Source organism: Pteropus alecto, unplaced genomic scaffold (assembly GCF_000325575.1).
Source record: "Pteropus alecto unplaced genomic scaffold, ASM32557v1 scaffold67, whole genome shotgun sequence".
NCBI classification, from domain to species: Eukaryota; Metazoa; Chordata; class Mammalia; order Chiroptera; family Pteropodidae; genus Pteropus; species Pteropus alecto.
In genome coordinates, this window is record NW_006441061.1 from 3173627 (window position 1) to 3196948 (window position 23322).

The 23322-nt window shown below is 49.0% G+C and overlaps 1 protein-coding gene across 1 annotated transcript in view; it reads left to right on the forward strand.

Moving 5' to 3' along the window:
• The window catches only part of RALGPS1 (Ral GEF with PH domain and SH3 binding motif 1), a 229692-nt gene that overhangs the window by 15465 nt on the left and 190905 nt on the right, over nucleotides 1–23322 (forward strand). The window contains exons 2-4 of the mRNA XM_025051195.1: nucleotides 7870–7991; nucleotides 11103–11210; nucleotides 22077–22127. Coding sequence (XP_024906963.1) covers nucleotides 7935–7991; nucleotides 11103–11210; nucleotides 22077–22127 — 216 coding nt within the window. The 5' untranslated portion in view covers nucleotides 7870–7934. The remainder of the gene's footprint in view (nucleotides 1–7869; nucleotides 7992–11102; nucleotides 11211–22076; nucleotides 22128–23322) is intronic.

Consider the following 23322-nt stretch of genomic DNA (forward strand, 5'->3'; position numbering starts at 1 on the left):
CCGCTGACCTTTCTGCACATCGCCAGTGTCCTCTGACGTTTTCCTCCTGTTCCAGGGTTCAGTCCGGGACCCCTCCCCGCGCTGAGTTGCCGAGTCTCGTTAGTCTTCTCCAGTCTGTGACGGCTCCCAGTCTGTCTGTCCAGAAGATCACATCGGGTCCTCACTGGATGAAGTTTATGGTCTGGGTTTTGTGCTTCTGCGTCCCTTACCTATTGGGTCAAAGCACCTCATCGAGAGACCTCACCGGGCCCCCAGGTGTGGCTGCAGGTGCCTGGCTGGCTGGTACCCCTGTGGGAAGCAGGTTCTCCCCAGGGCCACCCCTCCTCCAGGGCAGGTCTGAGCGGTGGCCTCACTGTTCTTCTCCAGGGCAGTGGCAGCAGCTGACACAGTCCCACCCTTGCCGTCTTCCCCGAGACTTGCTTTGTCAGATGTCCTCTCTTTCTTTCTCTTGCATTTTTCATATTTCGTCCTCCACTGACTCCTTAGTTTGTGCTTGAGAACATGCTCAGGGGTGCCCAGAGAACCCCAGCCTCCATCTCCTGTCCGCATCTCTTGCCCTCCCTTTCTGCCCCAGCTGCCACTGGGGGAATCAGGAACTCCTGTCTGTGAGTCGGCCTTTCCCTGACACGTGCATCGGATCCGAAGGCTGTCCTCGGCCCCGTCCTCGGCCCCGTCCTCGGCCCCGTCCTCGGCCCCGTTCTCAGTGGTTCTGCAGCGTCTGGGCCTTTGGCAGAATTCTTTCTCCTCTTGCTTGCATCTGTATAATGAGGTCACTGTCTTGTCTTATCCAAGGGACTTTTTCTAGTCTCTTTCTGGAGGAAGATCCGGGATGCAGCCTGCGTTTCTGCAGCTACAGGTATACACTGCATACAGGAAAAGGGATCACTCTGTGTCGAGAATAAATCATGAGGAGGCAGGAGTGTGACGGGGAGATGGCTGCTGGTCGCCCAGGGAGGACACAGCCTGCTCCCCCTGTTCCAGATAACACCGCCGCCTTTCCCTGGAGCAGACACTTACCGGACCCTAATCACGATGAAGTAGGTGACTGACCGAGGGCTGTGCAGTCAGGGACAGCGAATGGGGTGATTGTCCCTGGTCTGTTTACCAGGATCCCTGATTTGAAAAAAAGGGAAGCGTCGCCACCCAGGCACCAGAATGGAGGAGCACCTACCAGGGTGCCCTCAGTGCTGTCAAGGGTGTCTGGGATGTCCCGGTGGACCACCCTCTCTCCCTCACTCTCCCGTTCACCTCCATTTCCCGGAGCTCCCTGTGAGCCCCCTCCCCAAGTATTCCTAGGCCTCCCGCATTCCTAACGGAAAACTCTGCCCCTCCCCCTCTGCTGGAAAACCAGGCCTGCCTTCTCGCCAGCGGCCGCAGGTGGGACATCCTCCCCGGCCTCGTGGAAAACCGGGCCTGCCTTCTCACCAGGGCTGCAGGCCGTGGTCTGGAAGGGAGAGTCCTTTGCCTTCAGGAGTGATTGTGGGTGCCTTTTCATAGAGGGTTTAGAATAGAACTGCCCTGCCAACCAGAGGGTTCGTTTCCCTTAGCGAATCCTGTCCTGGTTTTATGAGAAAAGCACATTCTTCATTCATGTTCCTCCCACTGCCTTAACTTCAGATGGGTTTCTCGTGGTCGTGCGCTAAGAGCGCTGCCCAGGCCTACCCCCGCCCCAGGGAGGCAGACGGGGTGCTGAGCTGTCTTAACACCAGCAGTAGCTGTCACTCACGGAGGCACTGTGCCAGCTGCTTCTGACACGCCTCACCTGTGACTCCCTTCAGCATCTGTGAGGGAGGCACCATGATTCTGTCCATTTTACAGACGAGGAGGTGAGGCTTGGCCTGGGCAAGGCCACAAAGTAAGTGATAGGTGGGAAATCGAATGCTGATTATCTGCTCTCGGAGCCACAGAGGTGCCCGGGTCCCCAGAGATGGCGCTGTAGCTGCCCTGCTCTTGGCGTTAGCAGGCCTGCCGTCGAGGTCATGCACCTCTGGGCCTGGAGGGTGTTCAGCCACAGGCTGTCGCAAGGCTTCGCCCAGTCCAGGTGTGCCCTGAGCGCTGTCTGTGGCTGCAGAATAGGTGCCGTAAATACATCTCACTGCTTTCCAAATGGCTGTAGCTATTGCTGTGGCTTTTAAACCATAAATTCATTTAAAAGTGTTGGTGATTTGTCATGGCTTTTTTTATCCAAAGTTTTTTCTTCGTTAGCGGATGTCAAAAAGAACTAAATTATTTTTAGTGTTGGAAAGGCAGGTCTCTGAAATGCATGTCACGTATATACTCATCTGTTTGTCTCCGTGTGTCTGTGCGTGGGTGTGCGCGTGAACATCGCATTGCAGTGCATGCGGTGCGACCTTGGGCACGGGGACTGTGGCTGTAGGGAGAGGAGACTTGCCTTTTTTCACTTTGTACCTTCTTATTCAGTTTGTATAATTTTAATATGCACATGTGTTACTTTTATGTAAGAAATTCAGGAAGTCCTCCTACCCCAAAAGGTGAGGCTGGACTTCGGGCTTCTGAGGATGACAGGCCTGATCACCTCCGCCCCCTGGCTTCAGCACACAGTGTGTGGGGGGGGACGGGGCGCGTGGTCAGTGCCTGTCAGGTGACTTTGCGGGTCGCCCTGTTTCAGCTCCGTAAATGTCAGTGCAGCCTTTCCCTGAGAAGATACCCTTCCTGGCCTTTTCCTGCAGGTTGGCTCAGTTTCATAAGTTTTATCCCTTCTTCATGGTGTCTGCAGACCCTTAGTCTCCAAACCCAGCCCTCCCTCCCAAGCGCGGCTGCTTTTCCTCCTCCACGGAGGCGCAGTGGCATGTGGACACAGTGGTGCCTCCTCAGCCATCTCCCCTGCACCCCCATACTGGCCCATTCTCTCTGCCTCAGTGAGGAGGGGAGGTGTTGGCCGGGAACGTGGGGTGGTTTGGAAGGAGCAGGGCAGGGCACGGGGGGGACGCCGCAGCGAGCGAAGGCCTCGCAGGTCTGGCATGTGCTTATGTGGCCAGGCCTCTCTGAAAGCCCCAGACGCTGCTGCTTGCCAGGGAAGGAGGTCTGGCCGCTTGGAGAGGGTCAGGAGGGGGCGGAGATAACAGCCGCGGCGGCCTGCACAGGGGGGGCCTCCCTTGGGCTGCTGGCAGGTGGTCCGGCCCCGGAGTGAAGTCACTCTCGGGGAAGGCTTTTGGCAGTACAGAATCTGACATCCTGTGTCTGGTTCAGAAAGAGAGAGAGAGAGTGTGTGTGTGTGCGCGCGTGCGCGTGCATGTGTAGACACACACTTATTGCTCCTGAAGTGGACCCAAAATTGGTGGAGGGGTCGCGGGCAGAAAAACTCTGTTTCCTTCCTGTTCGTCCTTGTCACAGCTTCTGGTCAAGGCACAGGAGGGCGGAGCCAGCTTTGACCGGTCCGCAGAGAGCAGCCGGCATGCTCCAAGGACGTGGGCTCTGAGCGGGGCGTGCAGTCCGTTTTCATCCTCGAATATTTGGAAGCGATCGCTCTCTGGTGCCGAACATCCCTGGACGTGTGTATTGTCTTTGAAACAACCTCCGTAAGCTCAGGAAAAAGTGCTTATTCTGCCTTCTCCTTAGTGACCCGCACCAGACTGTCACATGTGATTATCTTGGTTTCCTGGTCCTGAAACGCTGAAGCAGAATCCTGAGCTGGAAGGGAACCAGTGGGTTTTCCTTCCCCTCGTCAGGAGCCCACACACACCAGACCAGACGGTCACAGAAACAAGAGACGTGGGATTGTTCTGTGGTTCTGACACAGCGGCCACGTTCCTGCGGAGTTACATCATGAGAAGCACTTTTCTCCTGCAGTGTTTTGGTTTCCAGGGAGGCGTTGGAAGCATGAGCGAGTGTGAGAGTGTGTGTGTGTGTGTGTGTGTGTGTGTGTGTGGGCTTGCGCACTCACGCGTAAGAGGTGAGAGAGGCAGGGGAGGGAGGGTGGACAGATAGGGTTTTGGGGTGTGCAGATTAACGTGGCCAAGCTCAGAAAGCCGATGCACTTACCTTGATGCCAGACTGCCTCCCAGTGCCGCAGGGGACACAGTCAGCGCGGGTGTGTCCCCAGTCACAGCGTGGTTTCCCTCCGCCCCAGTCTCCTCGTCCGTAAAGTGGTTTTGTAAAATGCATGTAAATCCTTAGCCAGAGCCTGAAACGAAGTCAGTGCCTAGTAAATTGTCAGGGCGACAGTGGGGATCGGACTGCGCGTGAGCTCCTTGAGGTCAGGGGCTGGCTTGACTCCTCTGCACAGCGCAGACTTGGGAAAAGATTCGCCGAGGTTGCTGAGCAGACGAGGGAGTGAGCAGGAGGCAGGGTGCTGTGGCTGTGGCTGTAGAGTCAGGGCCATCCGCTCAAACAAACTCCGCGCCCGCCTCCCTTGCCACTGTGTCCCCAGTGCCGTGTTAATTTAGGACGGACGTGGGGCTGGGGTGAAGTAAGAAGGGGAGACCTACTCCCTTGTGCTCTGGGCACACTGGCATCTCCGGCCCCTTCCCGGCTCCGTGCTTCCACACGTGCTCGGACCGCCTCCAACACCTCCACTCGTCCGTGAAGACCCAGCTCAGCCGCTCTTCTCAGTGATGTTTTCTTTGACCCCCAAGGTGAACCTGAGATCTAGGAGGGCAGGGCTGTGTCATCTTCGACTCTGGATCCCCAGATCGGGTCCCTCTCAGGGGATGGGTGTCGAGTGAACAAATGAATGAGCCGCTGCTGCGTGGGGCACTTGGGCCACCATCTGCCCGGTCTCAACGGCCCTGAGCTTGGAAGTCGTCTTCTCTTTTCCCCGCTGCTCACGTGAGGTCCCCCCGTCTTGTCTGTTCCACCGCCACACCCTCTCCCAGATCCAGCAGCCCACGCCATCGACCTCTCTCACCCCCACCGGCTTCACTGCTCCAGTCCTCGGCTCTCCCATCCAGATCTCCCCACGGGAGCCACGGCGATCTTCAAAACAGATCCGATCGTGCTCAGAGCCCAGTAAAACCCACACTCCCCACCATGGCCTGCAGGGCCCTCTACGCTCCGGCTCCTGCCGCTCTGTCCACTGCGTCCCCCGTCTGAGGTCCGGCCCTGACCGTCTGCCTCCATCACAAGGCTGCTAAGCTCATGTGCGAGCCGGGGCCGTTGCACTCGCTGCTACGCTCGCTGCAGAGAACCCTCCCACTGGTGTTTATGGCCGACTCCTTCCTAAGGTTTCAGCTCAGACGTGGTGTCCTCAGAGAGTCCTTCGTCGACCACGCTGGCAGATGCGTCTCCCCGCTACTTTATTTCTTCACGACGTTTCCCATGATCTGGAGTTATTTTCTTTGTTCACGTGTATTTTCCGACGCCTGCCCTGGAGTGTAAATCCTGGGGGAACAGGGCCTGCTCACTTCATGTCCTCGGTGCCCGGAACAGGGCTTCTCGACCAGGCATCTCTGAATTCGGGTGGGCAAAACATGACATCTTTATTTTCACAGACTTCTAACTGAAATTTGGCCTGTCTCTCAGTTACTAACATAGACAATGAATCATAATAATAGTTACAGTACCTCGGACTTCGTCGCCGATAAAAATCATAGGTATTATCATATCGCACAGTGACCATGGGCATCTCAGAATGCCCGTGCTCATAACCACTTTGACATTATGGTAGTTATTGGCCCACCAACAGGTCTTGTTATTTAATTCAGTAATAAACACATGTGTGCCCATACACGAAGAAATACATATACTACATAGTACATTACAAACTGCTTTTAAAGTCATTTAATGACTGTATTTTAATATAATTTGTTTCCTGAGTAATCCTGTGTAATTGGTTTCCTGTGTAATTTTATATATGCATTTAAAAACATTTCTGTGAGAAGGGGTCCACGGGCTTCACCAGACTGTCAAAGGGTCCAAGGCACAGAAGCGGTTAGGGACTCCTGGCTCCTGAACGCAGACGCTCAGGGAACGGACGGGCAGATGCACGAGGAGCAGATGAGTGACCGGTGCGCACATCTTCCCCCGTCGCAGAGGAGCCCCCGTGTTTCCAGGGCCAGGTTTCTGGTGTCTTGGCATGAACTGGGCGTTTAGGAAATAGCCTTGGTCAAGGTCTCTGGCAATCTAAGTCCGTGACCCTGAGAAGGAGGCACTAGTCGCAGCCCCGGGTGGGACCCAGGCCCACCGCTCTTTGTATGTTAGATGCAGCTCTCTCTTCAGCGTCTCTCTGTGTCTACCTCCTCCCCGCTCTGACCTACCTGTCCCCACGGGATGGCCGACCTCTACTCCTAAGGGTTCAGCACCTCAGTTTGCCTGACGGGCAGAGTTGGGGATCTCAGGGTCCTGCGTTACCAATCAGGTGGCCACTCTGGTCCAAGCAGTCTGGCCTGGAAGGCTTGGTTCCCATCTTCAGGGGCCCTCCCGTGGTGGAGAAGGGGTTCTCGGAGTGGCCTGAGTCGGGCTGACCCCCTCGGTGGGAGTCTGGTCCCTGAGGAGGAGTGAGGGCTTGGCCAGGCCTCAGGGACTGATGTGGGTCAGTGCGGGTTTCTCTGGGCCCCGGACAGGGTGTTCCATTCTGCTTGGTCCTCTTTTTATTTACCACGTGAAGAATTACTTGTCTGAGAAGCACTGCCCATAAATTAGGCTGTTTTTGTCAGTGGCGAGACATGCAGGAGTCTGGCTCAGGCCGCCCCTAGGAAGCATAATGGGTAGACAGAGTCAAGAGCAAATTAACACCTTCTTTTCCATCTGCCTCTAGGCCATCCTTCCCAGTGACCTTTGGACTTGACCTTCCTTGCTTTCCAGGATTACCTTTCTTGACAGGACAGATCCAGTATGTCTCAAATTAAATTCATCTTTCCTACACATCTGCTACACCCCTCTGTTCCCTTGCTTGATGAAGGACATGGCCCCCTCCTGGAACCTCAGCCAGAAACCGCTCATCCTCAGCCCGTCCTCCCTGACCCCCTCGGCACCCTCTCTTCAGTCTCTGTCTTCACTGTCCCCGTCTGTCTTCTCTTCTCTGACCCCCCATCTCCTCCCTGGACGATTGCCGTCGGCTTCCCTCCGGTGCTTCCCTGCTCTCCTGGTCATCTTCCTGCTAAAAAGCTGGTGCGGCTGCAGTTCTGCCGTGTCCGGTGATGTGACAAATGCCCCTCTGCAGTTGTGTACACATTGGCACGAGAGCAGCTGGTTTCGCTTTGGGTGGTCCAGGCGTGATGATCAGATGAAGTGAAATTTGAGCCGCGTCTTGAATGGTGACAGGCTGGTGGCGCAGAACGAGCAGACGGTCCAAAGCACGAGTTACTCGACCTCTGTGCCTTAACTTAAATGTAAGGTGGGTGTAATAACGGGACCTACCTGAGGACCGTCGTGAGGGTTGGGTGAGTTAAATTACGTGTAGTGCATAGCGTGTGGTGAGCATCACACAGGTGTTAGTCCGTCACTCACATTATTACTGACGAGACCGGCCGGTGCCCAGGGAGATGCAGTCGCTCGTCTTCTTCACCTGCCTTCATTTTAAAACAAAGGTCACAAACCCTAGTGCCTGCAGGGCCAGGCACATGCCCAAGTGGCTGTACAGGCCAGGTGGGCGGCCGCCTCTCGGCCCAGCCGATGGTTGCCGTGTGGGAATGTGGGCCCAGGACTGCCAGGTATTTCTATTGTCAAGAAGAGTCAGAAATCCAGAATTCTCTGTGCTTTACACATCGGCGATTAATTTAAAAACCGTTGAAGTCTGTGCAAGCCCAACAAACTACATCTGTGGGCCACGTTTAGCCCAAAGGCCCCTGGCGTGTAACCTTTCCTCAGAGGTCTCCTCTGGGGCCATCTGCTCAAGTCTGCGCAGCTGTTCCCCAGGGGTGGGGGCGAGGCGTACGGAAGGCTGGTTTAACGAGCCCCTTTGCCTTGCAGGACTTCTGCAGACAGGTTATGTCACCGTCGGAGGCTGCCCTGAAGCTCCCTGTGGCCCGGAGACTATGTACAAGAGGAATGGTCTGATGGCTAGCGTGTCGGTCACCTCCGCCACTCCACAGGTACAGAGGTTTTGGGGGCGGGGCCGGGGGTGGGGGCTTCTTGCAGCCGACCCGGGCCCCAGCTGAGCCGCGGACAGCAAGGCTGCAGGGCTCGTGAATGCCCCCATTCTTCGCGCTCTCGAGGCCCCTGGCCGCGCCAGGCGTGAGATTTGGGAGGCGGTCAGCCTCGAGGATCAGTGTGTTTTCCGAAGTCGTTCAAAGAAAAGCAAATACCTGCCCAGTCCAGCCGTAGTAAGCGCCACATTCCATTTTGGTGGCAAGAAGAGAGCAGACGTTTCCCAAGAAAAGCCACCGCCGATGGTAAATAAGTCCCACACTCCGGAATGAAGTCAGACAGGAGGGGTTCCAGCTGGCCCTGGGTTCCTGTTTCCCTTGCTCAGTAGGAAACGGCCGAGAGGACTGGTGGTCTGAGTGGTCGGGGCCAGGGCGCCTGCCCCGGGGGCTCGGGAGTTTGCTTTCCAAGTTCTGTAATGAACAGAGGCATGCAGGGGTGGGTGTCACCTGAGGCCCAGGGATGCCACAGTGTCCAGTGCGTAATGCCTGGCTCCTGCGATAGCCTGGCAGCGGTCAGTGTTCTTTGCTCACAAGGCCCACATGGTCGAGCTGGGCGTTTGAAATGATCCTGTGTAATCAGCTCGAAATTCACAGGAACTAATTCATTTCTCATAAACCTTTCAAAACATTCCTTCTTTTGATCTCTGGTTCTGAAAGCAGACTTGTGGGGACCTTTTAAAATTCCCCAATGGCACCAATATAGGTTTAAATAAAGTTACTGCATCATCGCCCCTGCCACCGCCACCACCTCATGTATTTGAGGCAATTTTTGATTAAATAAAGCCCCTTTTTGAGTATATTTGGAGCAGATGAAATGGATGTTACAGGAAAATTTAAAACCTGAAATCCCAAGAATGGACTCTGGTAACTAGACAGATCAAACTCTCGTACATTCCATCTAGATTAAAACTTGTTTCCTGTCTAGTTTCTCTGTGTGTATATATACACATATGTGCTCACACACACGTATATACTGTGTATATGTGCACATATGTGTACATATACATTTACGTGTACATGTGTATCCAGAACGTGACACACACATACACGTATATACTGTGTATATGTGCACATTTGTGTATATATACATTTACGTGTACATGTGTATCCAGAACGTGGTAGGTACTTGATCAATATTTGTCGAATGAATGAATGAACACATGTATAATCGAAGTGCTCAATAAATTTTGGTGGCTGAATGACACGCTTACACGCACACGCACCCCTAATTAGTACACCAGACACGCTTGCGTTTTCTATAGGCATTACCTCCCTTAGTCCTCACAATAACCTCATCGGATGTGGGCCGTTGTTTCACCCCCAGTTTATAGATGAGGAAACCAAGGCAGGGAGAGGTGACTAAACTGGCTTCAAACACACAGCTGGTCAGCGGTGGGTGGGGATTCAAAGCCAGGCTTCTGTGACTCCAGCCAGTGCTCCTAACCCTGATGGAGAAGTCTGCCCTGCCACCCGGTTTAGCCTGCTCCCTGGAGGGCGGCTGCGGAAGTGCAGAATGATCTGTGCGTATCATCCGCTTACGGTCTGCATGTAAGACTGAGGGGTAGAATAGACCACCAGCTCCAGAGGCGTTCAGGATTGACCTTTATTACTTTTCAAAAGTTTAACACAGATTCTCCTTGGGGGAGACGGTCCCATCGGCCATGCAGCTTTTATAATCGCCACGCCTGAGCGGCAGGTATTTGCTTTTCTTTGAGCCCACCCAGGCCCCTTGAATCAGCATCTCTGATGGAGGGTCTGTGTGTGTGTGATGTGGGGGGCAGGGGGAGGGTCTGCCAGTTGCCGTGTGAGCTTCACGGTATATAACCTACCCCGCAGCCCCGGGGAGGGGTCCCAGTAGTGCCGATTCACAGATGTTAACAGACTCAGGAAAACGCAGTAACTCGCCTGAGGTCAGGCAGCAGCTAGCGTGGAGCTGGCCTTTTAGCCAGGCCTCTCTGACTCACGGCTCTCGCCCGCCACGATGTGCTGCTTCTCAAGGTCACCTGAGAGCTTTTGGTAGACTCGTTTGTAAAACCTTTAAATGACACAGGCGTATTGAAATCTACAGGTTTAAGTTTATGCTCCTCCTTTTAACCTCACATTTTCAGTTGTTGACTATTGGTTTCCCTCACTGGCCTAGTTTGCAATAAGATTGCAAAGTTTTTCCAGATAGACCCATAAGAAAGAGTGAAATAAAGGGGAATTAATAAAAGCGTATTCTCTAAATCCCAGTCCAAGATGTTGAGCTTAATGGAAACCACAAAATCCCTCTTCACGGACTGAGACAAATAAAACGATTTATGAATGGGGCACAGTTTTGGGGTGGTAAACGTGATTGGTTCCCCAAAGTAGAATTTGATGGAATTAAATTGAAGAGAAGGTATGTTCAGGATTCTGGGATCCCCACGCTGTTGTGTTTCATGCAACTGGTCGCGTTCGGGGGGCTTACACTTGCCCTTTTGTGGGGGACCCTTTCTTGGGGGGCTCACAGTGTTCTCCCTGATGAGGGGCTCTCCTAAATATAACTCACGCTTCCTCAACGCCCTAGCAGGCTTTGAATTTAAGTGGCCCGCATGTGAAAAGAGCTAGTTTCATGTTTTGTGAAATCATTTCCTGCAGTGACTTCAAGGAGAAAAAAAAACCCAAAAAACGTAAAACCAGGCAATGTTTGAAAGACATAACAAAACTGGTGGTCTCCTCAGGCCTCCTGAGATGCGAAGGCCTGTTCTCTCTGAGGGAGGAGAGGGCTGTGTTTTTGACTCCCCCACCACCCAGCCAGCTGGGGGCAGTTGGGTTGCAGTGATTGAAGTTACGCGTCCCGGGATCAGAGAGATACAAACCCAGGTTCACTTTCTGGCTCTTCAGTTTGCTACTCCCTTAGCTATAAAATGGGAGCAGTAACAGTGTGTACTCAGAGAGTTGTTACGAGAATTCAACAAGATCATGCACACGAAGCGCTTAGCACAGCGCGTCCTCTGTGCTGAGGCGCGGCAGGCAGTGACTCGGGGTCATCGGGACAGACACTCAGGCGGCCCCATCTCTCCCCGTCCTCCCCAGGGCAGCAGCAGCTCCGACTCTCTGGAGGGCCAGAGCTGCGACTATGCCAGCAAGAGCTACGACGCTGTCGTCTTCGACGTCTTGAAAGTGACCCCTGAGGAGTTTGCTGTAAGTAACAGAACCGACGTGGGTGCTGGGCCCACAGCTGGGTGTTGGGCGGGGGGAGTCACTGCTCAGGGCTTTTTGCTCAGGTTGGAAGCAACCCATATACCCAACAACAGGGGATTGTTGAATAAAATGTTCTTTATGAAATACCTTGCAGGATTATTTCAATCTAGAAATGAACCAACTTGGGAGGCACACACAATCTATATAAATAGCAAGTGAGAGGAGCAGCTTACAGCACAATTTATAGAGAATAATGCCATTTTTAAAAACCATGTACAGTGCACACATATTTATAATTGTATAAGAAAAGGTCTAGGTTGGATGTTTACGTACTCATAAATATCTGAATAGATACAGCCAACATTTGTTTACTGTAGTTTCTGGTTACAGGATTCTAGGTAATCGGAATTTAATTTTTCTTCTTTTTATTTATCTGTACTTTCTACATTTTTACAGTGACCATTTTCTGCAATGATAGATATTATTTGGGCAGTGATAATGGTACATTTTTAAAAATTGTTTTTTCCTCAACCAGCGAGTTGCCGCTGGTCTGCCCGGGGGGCCGTTCTTTGGCGGGGGAGCGACAGAGGGGCAGAGCCTGCTCCCCGTTGGGCCTCGCCTTGGGTTCCTCCTTTTGTGGTTTGAGGGCGGAGGGAGCACGGTGGCCCCGGGGATGACCTCCATCCCGACTGTGAGCGCTGTCCCGGGGCTGTGCTGCTTCGCAGAACCATGGACTGTCCCCCTGAACACTCCCTGTGCCCACTTCTTTTCTGTCCCCACTGCTGTAGCAGGTTTCATGCTGCCCGGGGTGCCGTGGGAGCCAACTGGGCCCCATCTCATTGCCCTGTCACTGGCTCCTGTGTTTCCTTTGTGCCAGGCCATGCGGAGCCCGGCACCTGCGTCTCTCCCTTCAGGATGTCTGTGGGACCCTTTCAAAACCCGAGGAGGACCCTAGCAGCTCCCTCTTCCTGCGGTCAGACCCGGAGTTGCTCCCAGGCCTCCGGTGCCCACTGCCTTCTGGCCCGGCCTTGTCTCCTGCCCAGCCTCCTTGCCGTGCCGCAGCTCTCGCTCTTCCCCAGACTGCCCTGGCATCCCCCAGGGCCCCGCGCTTATTCTTCCTTCAGTCCTAATGGCTCTTCTTCACGTCTCACTCTGTTCAAACGTCAGTCTTCGGAGGGGACTTTCACAGGCCGAAGTGGCATCTCTCCATCTCCCTCTGCCCTTATTCTGCTGTCTTGTTTGTGACTTGTTACCACCCAGCATTACATTATTTAGTAATATTTTCGTGGTATCTCTTTTCCATGGGAATATAAACTCCCGAAAGACAGGAACTTAAACGTGACTTTGCCCCCGTGCCCAGAATAATGCCTTGCTCGTAGTAGGTGCTCAATCAATACACGTTGCCTGAAAGAATGCAGTCCTCAGAACAACCCGACGAGGCAGATTATTAGCTCCTGATTTTCTAATCAATAAAGTAAGGATCTAAGAGATTAATTTTTCGTGCCTGAATCAGGGGCGGGCACAGCCAAGTCTGAAACCTTCGCCTGCTCTTGTTTGCTTAGCTGGATGCTGACGACAGGGCAGCCCGTGTGTGTCGGGGTCTTCTGCTAAATGTTGTACGTGTGTTTCTGATTTGCTTCTCACGACAGCCTTGTCCATTAGGTACCCTTATTATTCCCAGTCTGCTGATGAGCGAGCCAGAGCTTAGAGAGGAAAGTCACCTCTTCACACAGCACGCGGCACCCTGTATCTGAGATTTAAAACCAGGGCTGTTTGACATTCCAGACCAGCGGCATCCAACGGAAATATAATCCAAGCCACACTTGCAATTTAAAATTTTCTAGCAGCCACATTAAAAAAATAAAATAAAATTACTTTAAAAATATATTTTGTTTAACGTAGTATATTTAAAATTTCATCATTTTAACAAGTAAGCAACATTTTGTATTCTTTTTTCAAAGTAAGTTTTCAAAACTCAATGTGTATTTTTAAACTTAAAGTGCTGGTGACATTTCAGATGCTCAGTAGCCACATGTGGCTAGGGACCGCCATATTGGGCAGTGCAGGGTTAGTCTGTACTCAGCCACAAAGTCGTGTGGTCTCTCCTTTAGGACAGGGGTCCCCAACCTCCAGCCCATGGACTGGTACCCGTCTGTGGCCTGTTAGGAACCGAGCCGCACAGCAGGAGGTAAGCGGCAGGCGGGCGGGCAAGCGAAGCTTCCTCTATCTGCAGCCGCTCCCCAGCGCCGGCATCACCGCCTCAGCTCCACCTCAGATCATCAGGCCTTAGATTCTCGCAGGAGCACCGGTCCCTGGTGCCATAAAAGGTCGGGGACCGCTGCTTCAGAAGACTTCGTGGACCTTGCTGGCTGATGGCTGAGCTTCTCTCTTCTATTTGCAAAGGAATGAAGCAGCGGCGAGGTTTACAGACCCCTCTGCAGTTGCTCCCTGTGTGGAATGACAGAGGGTTAGGCTGCTCCTGGAACAGCATCGCCCAGCAGGAGTCCTTGGTGAGACATTGGTCCCAGGTTTCTGGTCCCAGCCCCAGAGCGTGGCGTGGCTTGGCTTGCCGCTGGCCAGTTTTCGGAGCCGGGCAGACAGCAGGGAGGTTGGTGAATGCTTTGAGGGTTCGGTGCTAAATCGCTGGCTGCCCCTGCCAGAGTCAGTGCGTCTGTAGCTCCAAGTCCCCTCGAGTCTTTGGTCTCTGGGGAAGCACTGAAGTTGCCAGGTGTTGGAATTAAACCAGACCCCCTGGTATTTTAGTTTTCTGTCGAATGATATGAAAAAAAGAAAAAGCCAGACACAAAATCCATTAAAAATCATTGAAGCGAGTCTAGGAAGATTGTGGGAGCAGCCTAGTTTTTAATTCTCTCTTAACCCCACATAAAAAAAACATCCACAAACAACTAGACAGCAGACTCTGAAACACATTAACAATATTTACAATAAGACTAGATGCCAAGTTATCCCTGTCAAACCAAAAATACAAGCGGCTGGGGTTACGCCACCATCAACAAGACCTGCAAAGTATCAGCCTCTGTAAAGGAGAAGGCAGAAGAAAGTATTGGGGCATTCGACAGACTTGAGAATTGGAGAGCCGCAAAATTTCCAACAGGAATTCACTGGAAAGTTTGGCAGGTCAGTGTGAGAACAGCAACTGAAATTGAGAGGGAGTTTGACCACTCAAATAATGGATGGGCGGAAGAGATCTGTGGACTAGCCACTATAATCTCTTGACACCAACCAGCCAGGGCTCACTTCCAGGACAAGCCTCCACGCCAAAGAGAAGTTCAGTATGGGAGTGGAAACAGAGTGATCAGGATTGGGGAAGTTATGGTTCAGGAAAAAGGAGGTCTAAATAAAAGGGAGAGGGAGAGGGAGGGAGAGAGAGAGAGAGAGAGAGGGAGGGAGGGAGGGAGGGAGGGAGAGAAAGAGAGAGATCTCAAAAAGCAACTGGGTGAAAATAACCAAAAGGAGAGCTATGTGAAGTTAGGAGAGATACCCTGAACGATGTTTTCCTCTAAAAAGTTCAGGAAAACTAATTTTACACAAAAATAAGCAAGAGGAAATTATTGATGTCAAATCTTTCAGTTTCAGGAAAACTAATTTTATATAAAAATAAGCAAGAGGAAATTATTGATGTCAGATCTTTCAGTTATTATAAGAAGAAATGAGTAAGGAGAGACTCCCTATAGATAATGAAAGCGTGCTAGAAAGATATGCCACAAAACATAAAAACTGTAACTCTATTTCAAGATAAGCTAAGAGACGTTAAGACCACACTGTTACGCATAAACAGCATAAACCTGAAGTGGAAAAATTTCAGAAATGAGGTGACAGGACTTAGGAAAGATGTGAAAACAAAAAAAATGATTTAGAAACGAAAGTTGAATTAAAAGAAACATAAGAATTGCTAAACGTAACAGAAAATGCCTTAAGGGTGGAAAATTTTTAAGATCAAAAAAAGTGGCAAATACTGAAGATGGGCAAAGAAAATCCAACATACGGATAATAGAAATCTCTGAAAGGGGAGACAAAAATGGCAAGGGAATTGAATAGATACTTAAACTACAATTTAAGAAAACACACAGACAGACAGACACACACACACACAGGGAGATTGAAAGAGCACACCACGAAGCTGACAGTGTCCACCCAGAGTGGGCAATGCCACAGACGTAGACTTGGTAGACTACTGGATATTAAAGGAAAAGAAAATCCTCGAGGCATCTAAGCAAAATAGCAAATGACTCGTCAGAGAAATAGATTACCATGGATCTTTTCGATGAAACACTTTTTGCCAAAAGAAAGTAGAATAACAAGTCAGGGAAAGAAAAAAAATTGAGCCAAAGATTTTATAGTCAGCAAAACTGATTTCAGGTATAAAGGGCACAGATAAACTATTAGGAACATACAAGGCCTCAGAGAATATTATTCAGGTGAGCCCTTCCCGAGGAATCTACTATAGAGAGCAAGCTTCGGACAATGAAAATCGTTAGAGAAACATCACTATAAAGACTGGTGGAGAGCAGTAGACATTCAGTGACAGTAGAATTAAGACTAAATGAGGATTAAAAGGGAGAAAGCATAGTATGTAATGGCCTTATGCCCGTTCATAGGTATAATGTGACTATTATAGCATAAGGTATGAAAATGGAAGAGAGTGGAGAGAACACATATACAATTCCACAACTTTTCTCAGTAATTATAGTGCTAGTGGCAGCATTGGTGTGGTTATTCTGAGACTGTTGTGTATAATGTAGGATAAAGTAAATGGATAGTTATGGGATACTGTAACCCTTTATACCTTGTGTCCTTGAGACCAGGACTTTCGATATGGAAGAAATATCAAAAGGAGATACAGATGTAATACAGAAGAGATCAAGTAAGTAAGTTAGGAAAAAAAAGTGTTCCGAACTTGATTTTGAAGGATCAGTATGAATTCCAGGTTGTGGTCTCGATTTACCACTGAAGGAAAGGAAACCTGGGCCTCCTGGAGAACTGGTCGACTCCCACTCCAGGATAGGAAGTGTTCAAGGTAAGCCTGGTGTAGCTTTCCAGGACCAGTGCAGGGACCCTTGGGCCGTGTCAGAAGGACTCAGGAGCCGGCCCCAGGAGGCTCCCCTTGTGCTTCAAAAGGATAATAATTGCGATTGATTGAAACCCATCCAACAATAGGTTATCTTTGGATGATGATAGGGAACCAGTTTATTATCTTAAAAACTGAAAACTATAACGATAGAATCCAGTATTTGTCCTGCCTTTTACTTTTGATCTGTACTACGTAACCAAATAGTAGATGAGGGCAAGTTTCTCTCTATTAAATTATTTCATTTATTAAATGGGAAAGAAATGATGTCATTGGAATTATCATTTTATAATCCCAGTGCATATATAGATACAAGCATCAAACATCCATAGCCACTAACATCACAGAAGGAGAGACGTGTACCTCCTGTCGAAACAGCATGACACCACTTCCCGTCCTGCCAAGGGGTCGGACCTGTGACGGAGCACGTCTCTGGTTCCAGCTGCCAACTTGCAGGAAGTACCGAGGACACGGAACATGTTGATCTGCACCATGAGTGTGAGGCACCGTGTAGGTCAGATGGCCTGGATTCTTCGCAGATACATTATAGGGAAGATAAATGGATGGAGAGAATGCCTGTGGATTAGAAGAAACTTAAGAAATATGCATCAAATTAAAAAGAAACAGGCAAGATGACATTGCGATGCCTTGGTGTACACACTTAGGTGATAAAATAATAAGGAAACTTGAAGAAAATCAGGATAGTGGTTACTTTTGACGGGAGGAAAGGACTTGTGATTGGGACAAGGAACATGGAGGAACTCCTAGGTGACTTCTGAAAAAAATTGCGGTAGACTATACGCAACATAAAATTTACCGTCTTTACCATTTTAAGGTCAGTGGTGTGAATACATTCACATCATTGAGCAACGAATCTCTAGAACTGTATTCATCTTGTAAACCAAAAACTCTGTGCCCATTAAACAACTCTCATTCCCCCTACCCTCAGCCACCATTCACCTTTCTGTCTCTGTGAATTTGACTAATCTAGGCACTTCATATAAGTGGAATCATACAGTATTTGTCTTTTTATGACTGTTTATTTCACTTTGTATATGTCCTTGAGGTTTGTCTATCGTGTGGCAAGTGTCTGAATTTCTCTCCTTTTTAAGGCTGCATAATACTCCATTGAGTGTACATACCACATTTGTCTATTCATCTGTCAACTGGGGTGGCTATTTCTTGACCTGGGTAGTGGTTATAAAGTGTTCCTTTTATAATAAGTTGTCAAACCATGCATTCATTTAATGTGGTTTTCTATAAATGTGTGTTACTTTGTATTAAAAAAGGTGAAAATCATTTAAAAGGTCTTCAATTTTTTTTTTTTTTTACTGGGGGTACTCTGCAGGTAGATCTCAGTCCTTTTACCCCCAATGTCTGAAAGCAGAGCAAAAAGCAACACTGGAACTTGTCTTATCATCAATAGATATGGACATCCTTCCAGGTCAATATGTATAGATCTAATCCTCTATTTTTAATAGCTGTATAATATTCAGGAGTGTGGATATACTGTGATTTTTTTAACAAATCCCTTCTGATGGCCTTTTAGGTTGTTTCCAGATTTTTGCTACTAAAAATAATGGCACAGTAAACATCTATATGTATACTTGTATCTAAACGTAGATTTCTATATAAAATCTCTTTATATACTAGTGCTTTTATTTCTGTAGGTATAGGGATTGTTTTGTCAACAATATGCTATTTCACTTTTTAGGAGATAGTATCTAAATGCAACGTATGATCCCAGATCAAGAAAAAATTGCTGTAAAAACTGTACTGAGATAATTATCAAAGTTTGATTGCAGATTCCATGTTAGATAATACTGTTTTGTACTAATGATAAAATTTCCTGAAAGTAATCAGTTTGACGTTATTTAGAGGATGATCTCGTTCTTGGGAAATAACATGTTGAAAGATTTTGGAGTGAAGAGTCAGAATATCTGCATTTTACTCTCAAATGGTTTGAAAAAACGTGTGATTATAATTATATATACAGAGAGAAAGCAGATGAGGCAAAAGGTTAATAAGTAGTTAAGCTAGGTGAAAGGTCGGTTATAAAGGTCGTCATATTCTGGCAACTTTCTTCTAAGCTTGACGTTTAAAAAAAAGAAAAAGCTAAAGACTTTGTGAATTACTGTCAGATTACCTTCCAGAAGAACAGAGCAGTGCCTGGTCCCATCAGTTGTGATGGCACTGAAAGATGACATGTGACATCTTCCTGTTTAATGTGCATTTCCTTGACTGCGATTCTAAAATTGCCAGACACGTGCTTCCTGTGGCTCTGGGAGTAGAAGCAGAATGTATCTTTGGAGCTGATTACTTTTGGTTCTGTGAGCTCCGGTTAAGCACTGGTGGGGTGATCTAAATGCAAATTAAAAGAGCTCTTCTGTTGTAAGATGTGCCACTGATTTGCCAGCAGTTTTTTTTGTTGCTAGTTTATTTGGGGGCCGGAGGAGCCTTACACTAAGCTGTAGCTGGGAAGAGAGGATTTAGTCAGTCGCTGATAGAGGGGAGAGACACACTGTATTCAGCATATGCAAAACCGTGTCTTTTTCCTTTGGGCTAAGTAGCTTTCGTTTATCCACAGAATACCAGCTTTTTCTTAAAGGCCACATGTGAAGTGGCCATATAGGTCTCTCTACTCTGAAAGATTCATATGGAAAAAAATATTAGGTGGTACATTGAGATTGGCCATTTCCCTAAAAAGCCTGGATTTTTAGGGGACCCTGGACTAGGAAGGAGATGGCAGAAGGGGTTATGATTAAGGAAAGCATTGCCAAGTGACTGGCTTAATTGGACATCCTGCGTTAAGGCTTTATTCCCAGAAGTAAGGAGAGGCCATTAAGATGCTTGTTAATGAGTGTCCTTGCCAGTCCAGGCACGTGCTCCCCACTGAGCAGGTTTGCTACTTGGAAACAGGAATCTAATTGTCTCGTGTTTCTGTCAAGGCTGTGCCACACCCCTAGGAGATGGCCTTTCTCTCCAGGGGGTTGAGAGCTGGCCATGAAGGGGGATAAGACCTGGCCTCACCCCTCAGGTTCCCACCCCTATCCACACCCTCCCTCTTTGGTAAAACTGCCTGTCTTGAGAGCTCAGACTTCTGGGAAGGATTGCTTGTCGGCAACCTTTTCCACACGTGTTTGGCTTTGTAGTGAAGTAACATGAAATTTATAATTGGACGATTTTACCCGTATGTTGGTATATTCTCGTACTGGACCCTGCATCTTTTTTTTGGTGAGAGTTGAGAGGATAGAAATGAGAGATTATTCTAAAGACCCTCAGATTGTGTGTTTGGGACCAGCCAGTCTGTTTTAAATCTGGTGACCTCTGTTGTTCTTGTTTGTTTTGAATAGAACTCCTAAACACATTTTCTGATTTGTAGTCTGAGCGGGGACCAGAATATTCAAAACTTGGACCATCCAAAAAAAATATGAAATGTAAAGTCTATATTTTAATAGATCGTTTAGAGATTCAGTAGCAAACCCGAGAACCGACGGCGGATGGAAAGGAAGTTTTCTCATTTTCACATTAGCAGACTTTTGGTTCCTTTCCTAAATGACATTGCAAACATCCTGCCGGTTCTCCTGCATAGGGCGTTAACTTCAACTGCGGGAGGGATTTCCAAGGCCCTCTGAGTGCTCAGCTCAAATCTCCTGTTTTTACAAGGCTTTTCTGTTCCCCAGGATGGCAGAATTAATCCAGATGTCAGGAGTACCTGGCCAGCAATCTCCCTGGGTCTGGCAGGAGAAACAGCAGTCTGTTTGCACTGCCTGGGCCAGACACGCAGGCCTGTGGGCCTCGGGGCTTGGTCCTCACCCGACACCCAGCTTAGGAGGGCCAGATGCACGCGTGCTGATGTCCGCTGCCCCCTTGCCACCGGTGGGCGTGCCGAGAGGTGGAAGAGCGCGCATCCCTGGAGCTTCTTCCTTCCTGGCGCCATCTGCTGTCCCTCTGCCGAGCCTCCACTGGTGGCAGCGTTTGTGCCCCTGAAGAGCACTCGTCCCTTACAGGGGGCAAAGAGGTTCCCCGCTGAAGCCACCTGCTTATTTCCCGCTCCCACTCAGCCCCGGGGGTGGTGTGCCATAGTCTGCCTGCTGTGCTCCTCAGGAACCCAGTGATCTTGGGCTGCCTTTAAGTCGCGCCAACAGGTGTCCGTAATTGTGCACCTGAGCCCTGGATTGTGGTTACGGTTGACACGCTGTGTGTCGCCATTTTTCTCCAGTGTGTTGTTGACATGAAGCTTTTTTTTTTTTATGCCAGTATTTGCCAACTCAATGTAACAGCCTCCTTTAAGTATTTTCTAGAGCAACTTTAATGCATGGATATTAAATCCCTTATTTCCTAGTTCATGTATTGGTCAAGAACCATAAGTTCACATGCCAGTTAATAAGCCCATCTATTTGATTCCTCTTTTGCATATATATACACATATACACACTTACACATCCATATATATATATATAAAATCTTTGTGAGAACTCAAGATGAGAATGCCTGGGACCTGAAAGATGCTCCGTGTGTGTGTATCTGTGTGTGTGTGTGTATCTGTGTGTGTGTGTGTGTGTGTGTGTACTATATATACACACAGATCCTCTCTGCACATTCTGCACCTCTTGAATTTTCACGAAGATCCTATAAGATAGAGATTATTGTTACTGTTTTCTAGACGTGACACCTGAGACTGGGGGAGGTTGTCAGGTGTCAAATAAAACATTTCTGTTGAGCGACAGCGTCCAGACACACGGCCAGGCCCCGCGGATCCCAGCGCCCACGTTTGTTCCGTGGCATCATGCAGTCCCGGACGGCCTGTGCTCAGAGGAGAGGGCGTTTTCTCCTGGCAGGAGGCGTCCAAAGGCCCTCAGCTCTCCTCTCCCTGGCCTGTCACAGAGGCGTCTGTTCACGGACACCTGGCATCCCATGTGACATGTGGAGATAGGCAGGTCATGTGAAGTCAGCTCAGTCCATGCCATGGCCTTCAAAACTGTCAGCAATGACGCCTCTCTTACTGGCACCCGATAAGCTTCTAACAATGGGAACAGCCTTTTAACCGGATGTGTGTTTCTGTATTTGACATTAGTGCATCTCAAGCTAGCTGTGGCAAGGGACTAATTTTTTTTTCATTTCCAATCTGTAGAGGACTGAGACTTAAAAGAAATACAATAAAAATGGCGTGGCAGCTTGCTATAGAGTTTCCAAACGCTTGCTCTCAAATTCTGTAGTTATCTCCTTGTGGGCTGGCAACATAAATGGTTTGCAGCCACACACTGGTCTGCGGAGGCATCTCGCATAGCACGCTACGATGTAATTTAGAAGAGGCTTAGCATTCACAAGAAATGTAAGATTTCTATAAGCCACGGTTTTTAACAAATTTAGAGTAATAATGTCTCTGTTTAACAGTCTAATTTTTAATATTGTCAGCTTTTTAAAATTATAAAAGTAATTCATCCTTGAAACTAACAAAAACCTTAAATTGTACAAAATATCCAAACTGAAAAATGCTGCCCTCCCTCTCAGTCCCGCCCTCCAAACTACTATTACCAATTCTTCAATTGGACGCTTGTCTCTCATTCAAGAAAGAAGGGTGTGGATCAAGATTCATGAAGAGGGAGGGGATGGGAGAGGCGTTTTAGAAGTTCGCCTGTTTTTCACTCTGTTCTGTCTTGATTTGCATTCATGGGGCAAGTATAAGCTTAAGAATGTGCGATTATGCTGCGCAGATTCAAAGCGACGTGACTGCCAGCTCTGCGTCTTCTAACACCACTTCTCTTTCGTTGCAGAGTCAGATCACATTAATGGACATACCCGTGTTTAAAGCCATCCAGCCAGAGGTCTGTACCTTGTCCTTTATACCGTTCTATACTAGCGCCGTGGCTGGGAAGAGAGGTCGAGCCAGCCATGCTGGAGTGAATCCGTTTCGCAGTTTCTCGACTGAAGTCATTACAAATGCATGTTATTGATTTAAACCCTGATTAAAGTGAACGTCCAGGAACTTTGCCTTCTCGATGGTACGCATTCTTTGAGCCAGGTGTTTGGGTTCTCCAGGGAATGTCACCGTATCTGGCCCACTCTGGCAGGGCTGGGGGCAGCTGGTACCCATGGCCCCCACGCCTGAGTCAGGTCTTGCCACCTAATTACTTGCCCCAGCTTAAAATGGCCGCTGTCGAGAAGGGGGTGTGAGGGAACATTTTTCTAAAGAGTTTTCTTTTTTGTTGATCTCAAATTTTGGTGGTTGCCTTGTTTCTGATTTTGAAACCAGTTGCTACAGGAAGACACGTACACATTTACATTAAATTGTACATTTTTAGAAACAGCATATTCAATAAAGAGAACAAAGTTGACTTTAAAAAGTTGATTAAAAAATTTCCTAGAAGTGCTTCACCGTTGATCATGAGGCTTTGTAGTTATTTTAGTCAGGGTTCGTTATTTGTTAGCAAGTCATAGAAATGCATTTCAAGGTAGCTGTAATAGGTAGGAGAAGCATTTATTACAAGGAAAAGGGCATTTTACAGACTCAGCAGGCATGGGGTTCAAGCAGCCAGAGAGCCAGCCAGGACGTGAGCCGTCTCTGCTTCTTGGCCCTTCTTTCCCTCTCTTCCTCCCTCCTGCTCTTCCTGTCTGTCCCTGCTGTCCCGCACGGCCTCCCCGAAAGTCCCCATTTACGTGGTCCCCATTTCAGTCACCTTCCAGACCGAGGCCAGCTGAGTCCCGTGCGGTTCAGTGGCCTGGGTCAGGAATATGTGGCCAAGAAGAGCAGGCGCAGCTGAGGGGACCCAGCCTCATGAATGGGCGCAGGTGTCAGAGAAGAGGGGTGTAGGTGGGGAGAGAGGTCGACACGTGTCTGCTGCAACCACGCCGTGCATTCCGGAACACTCTCGGCACTGTGCCCTTCTTACAGTGTGGTAGCTGTTGGGGCTTTGAGAAGAACAGCATATTTTAATACAAAGTCAGACCAAGGATCCAGGCCTTCTGGGCCCTGTCATCTAACCTACTGCAAATTAGGAGGAAACTAGTATTGTTGGCTGG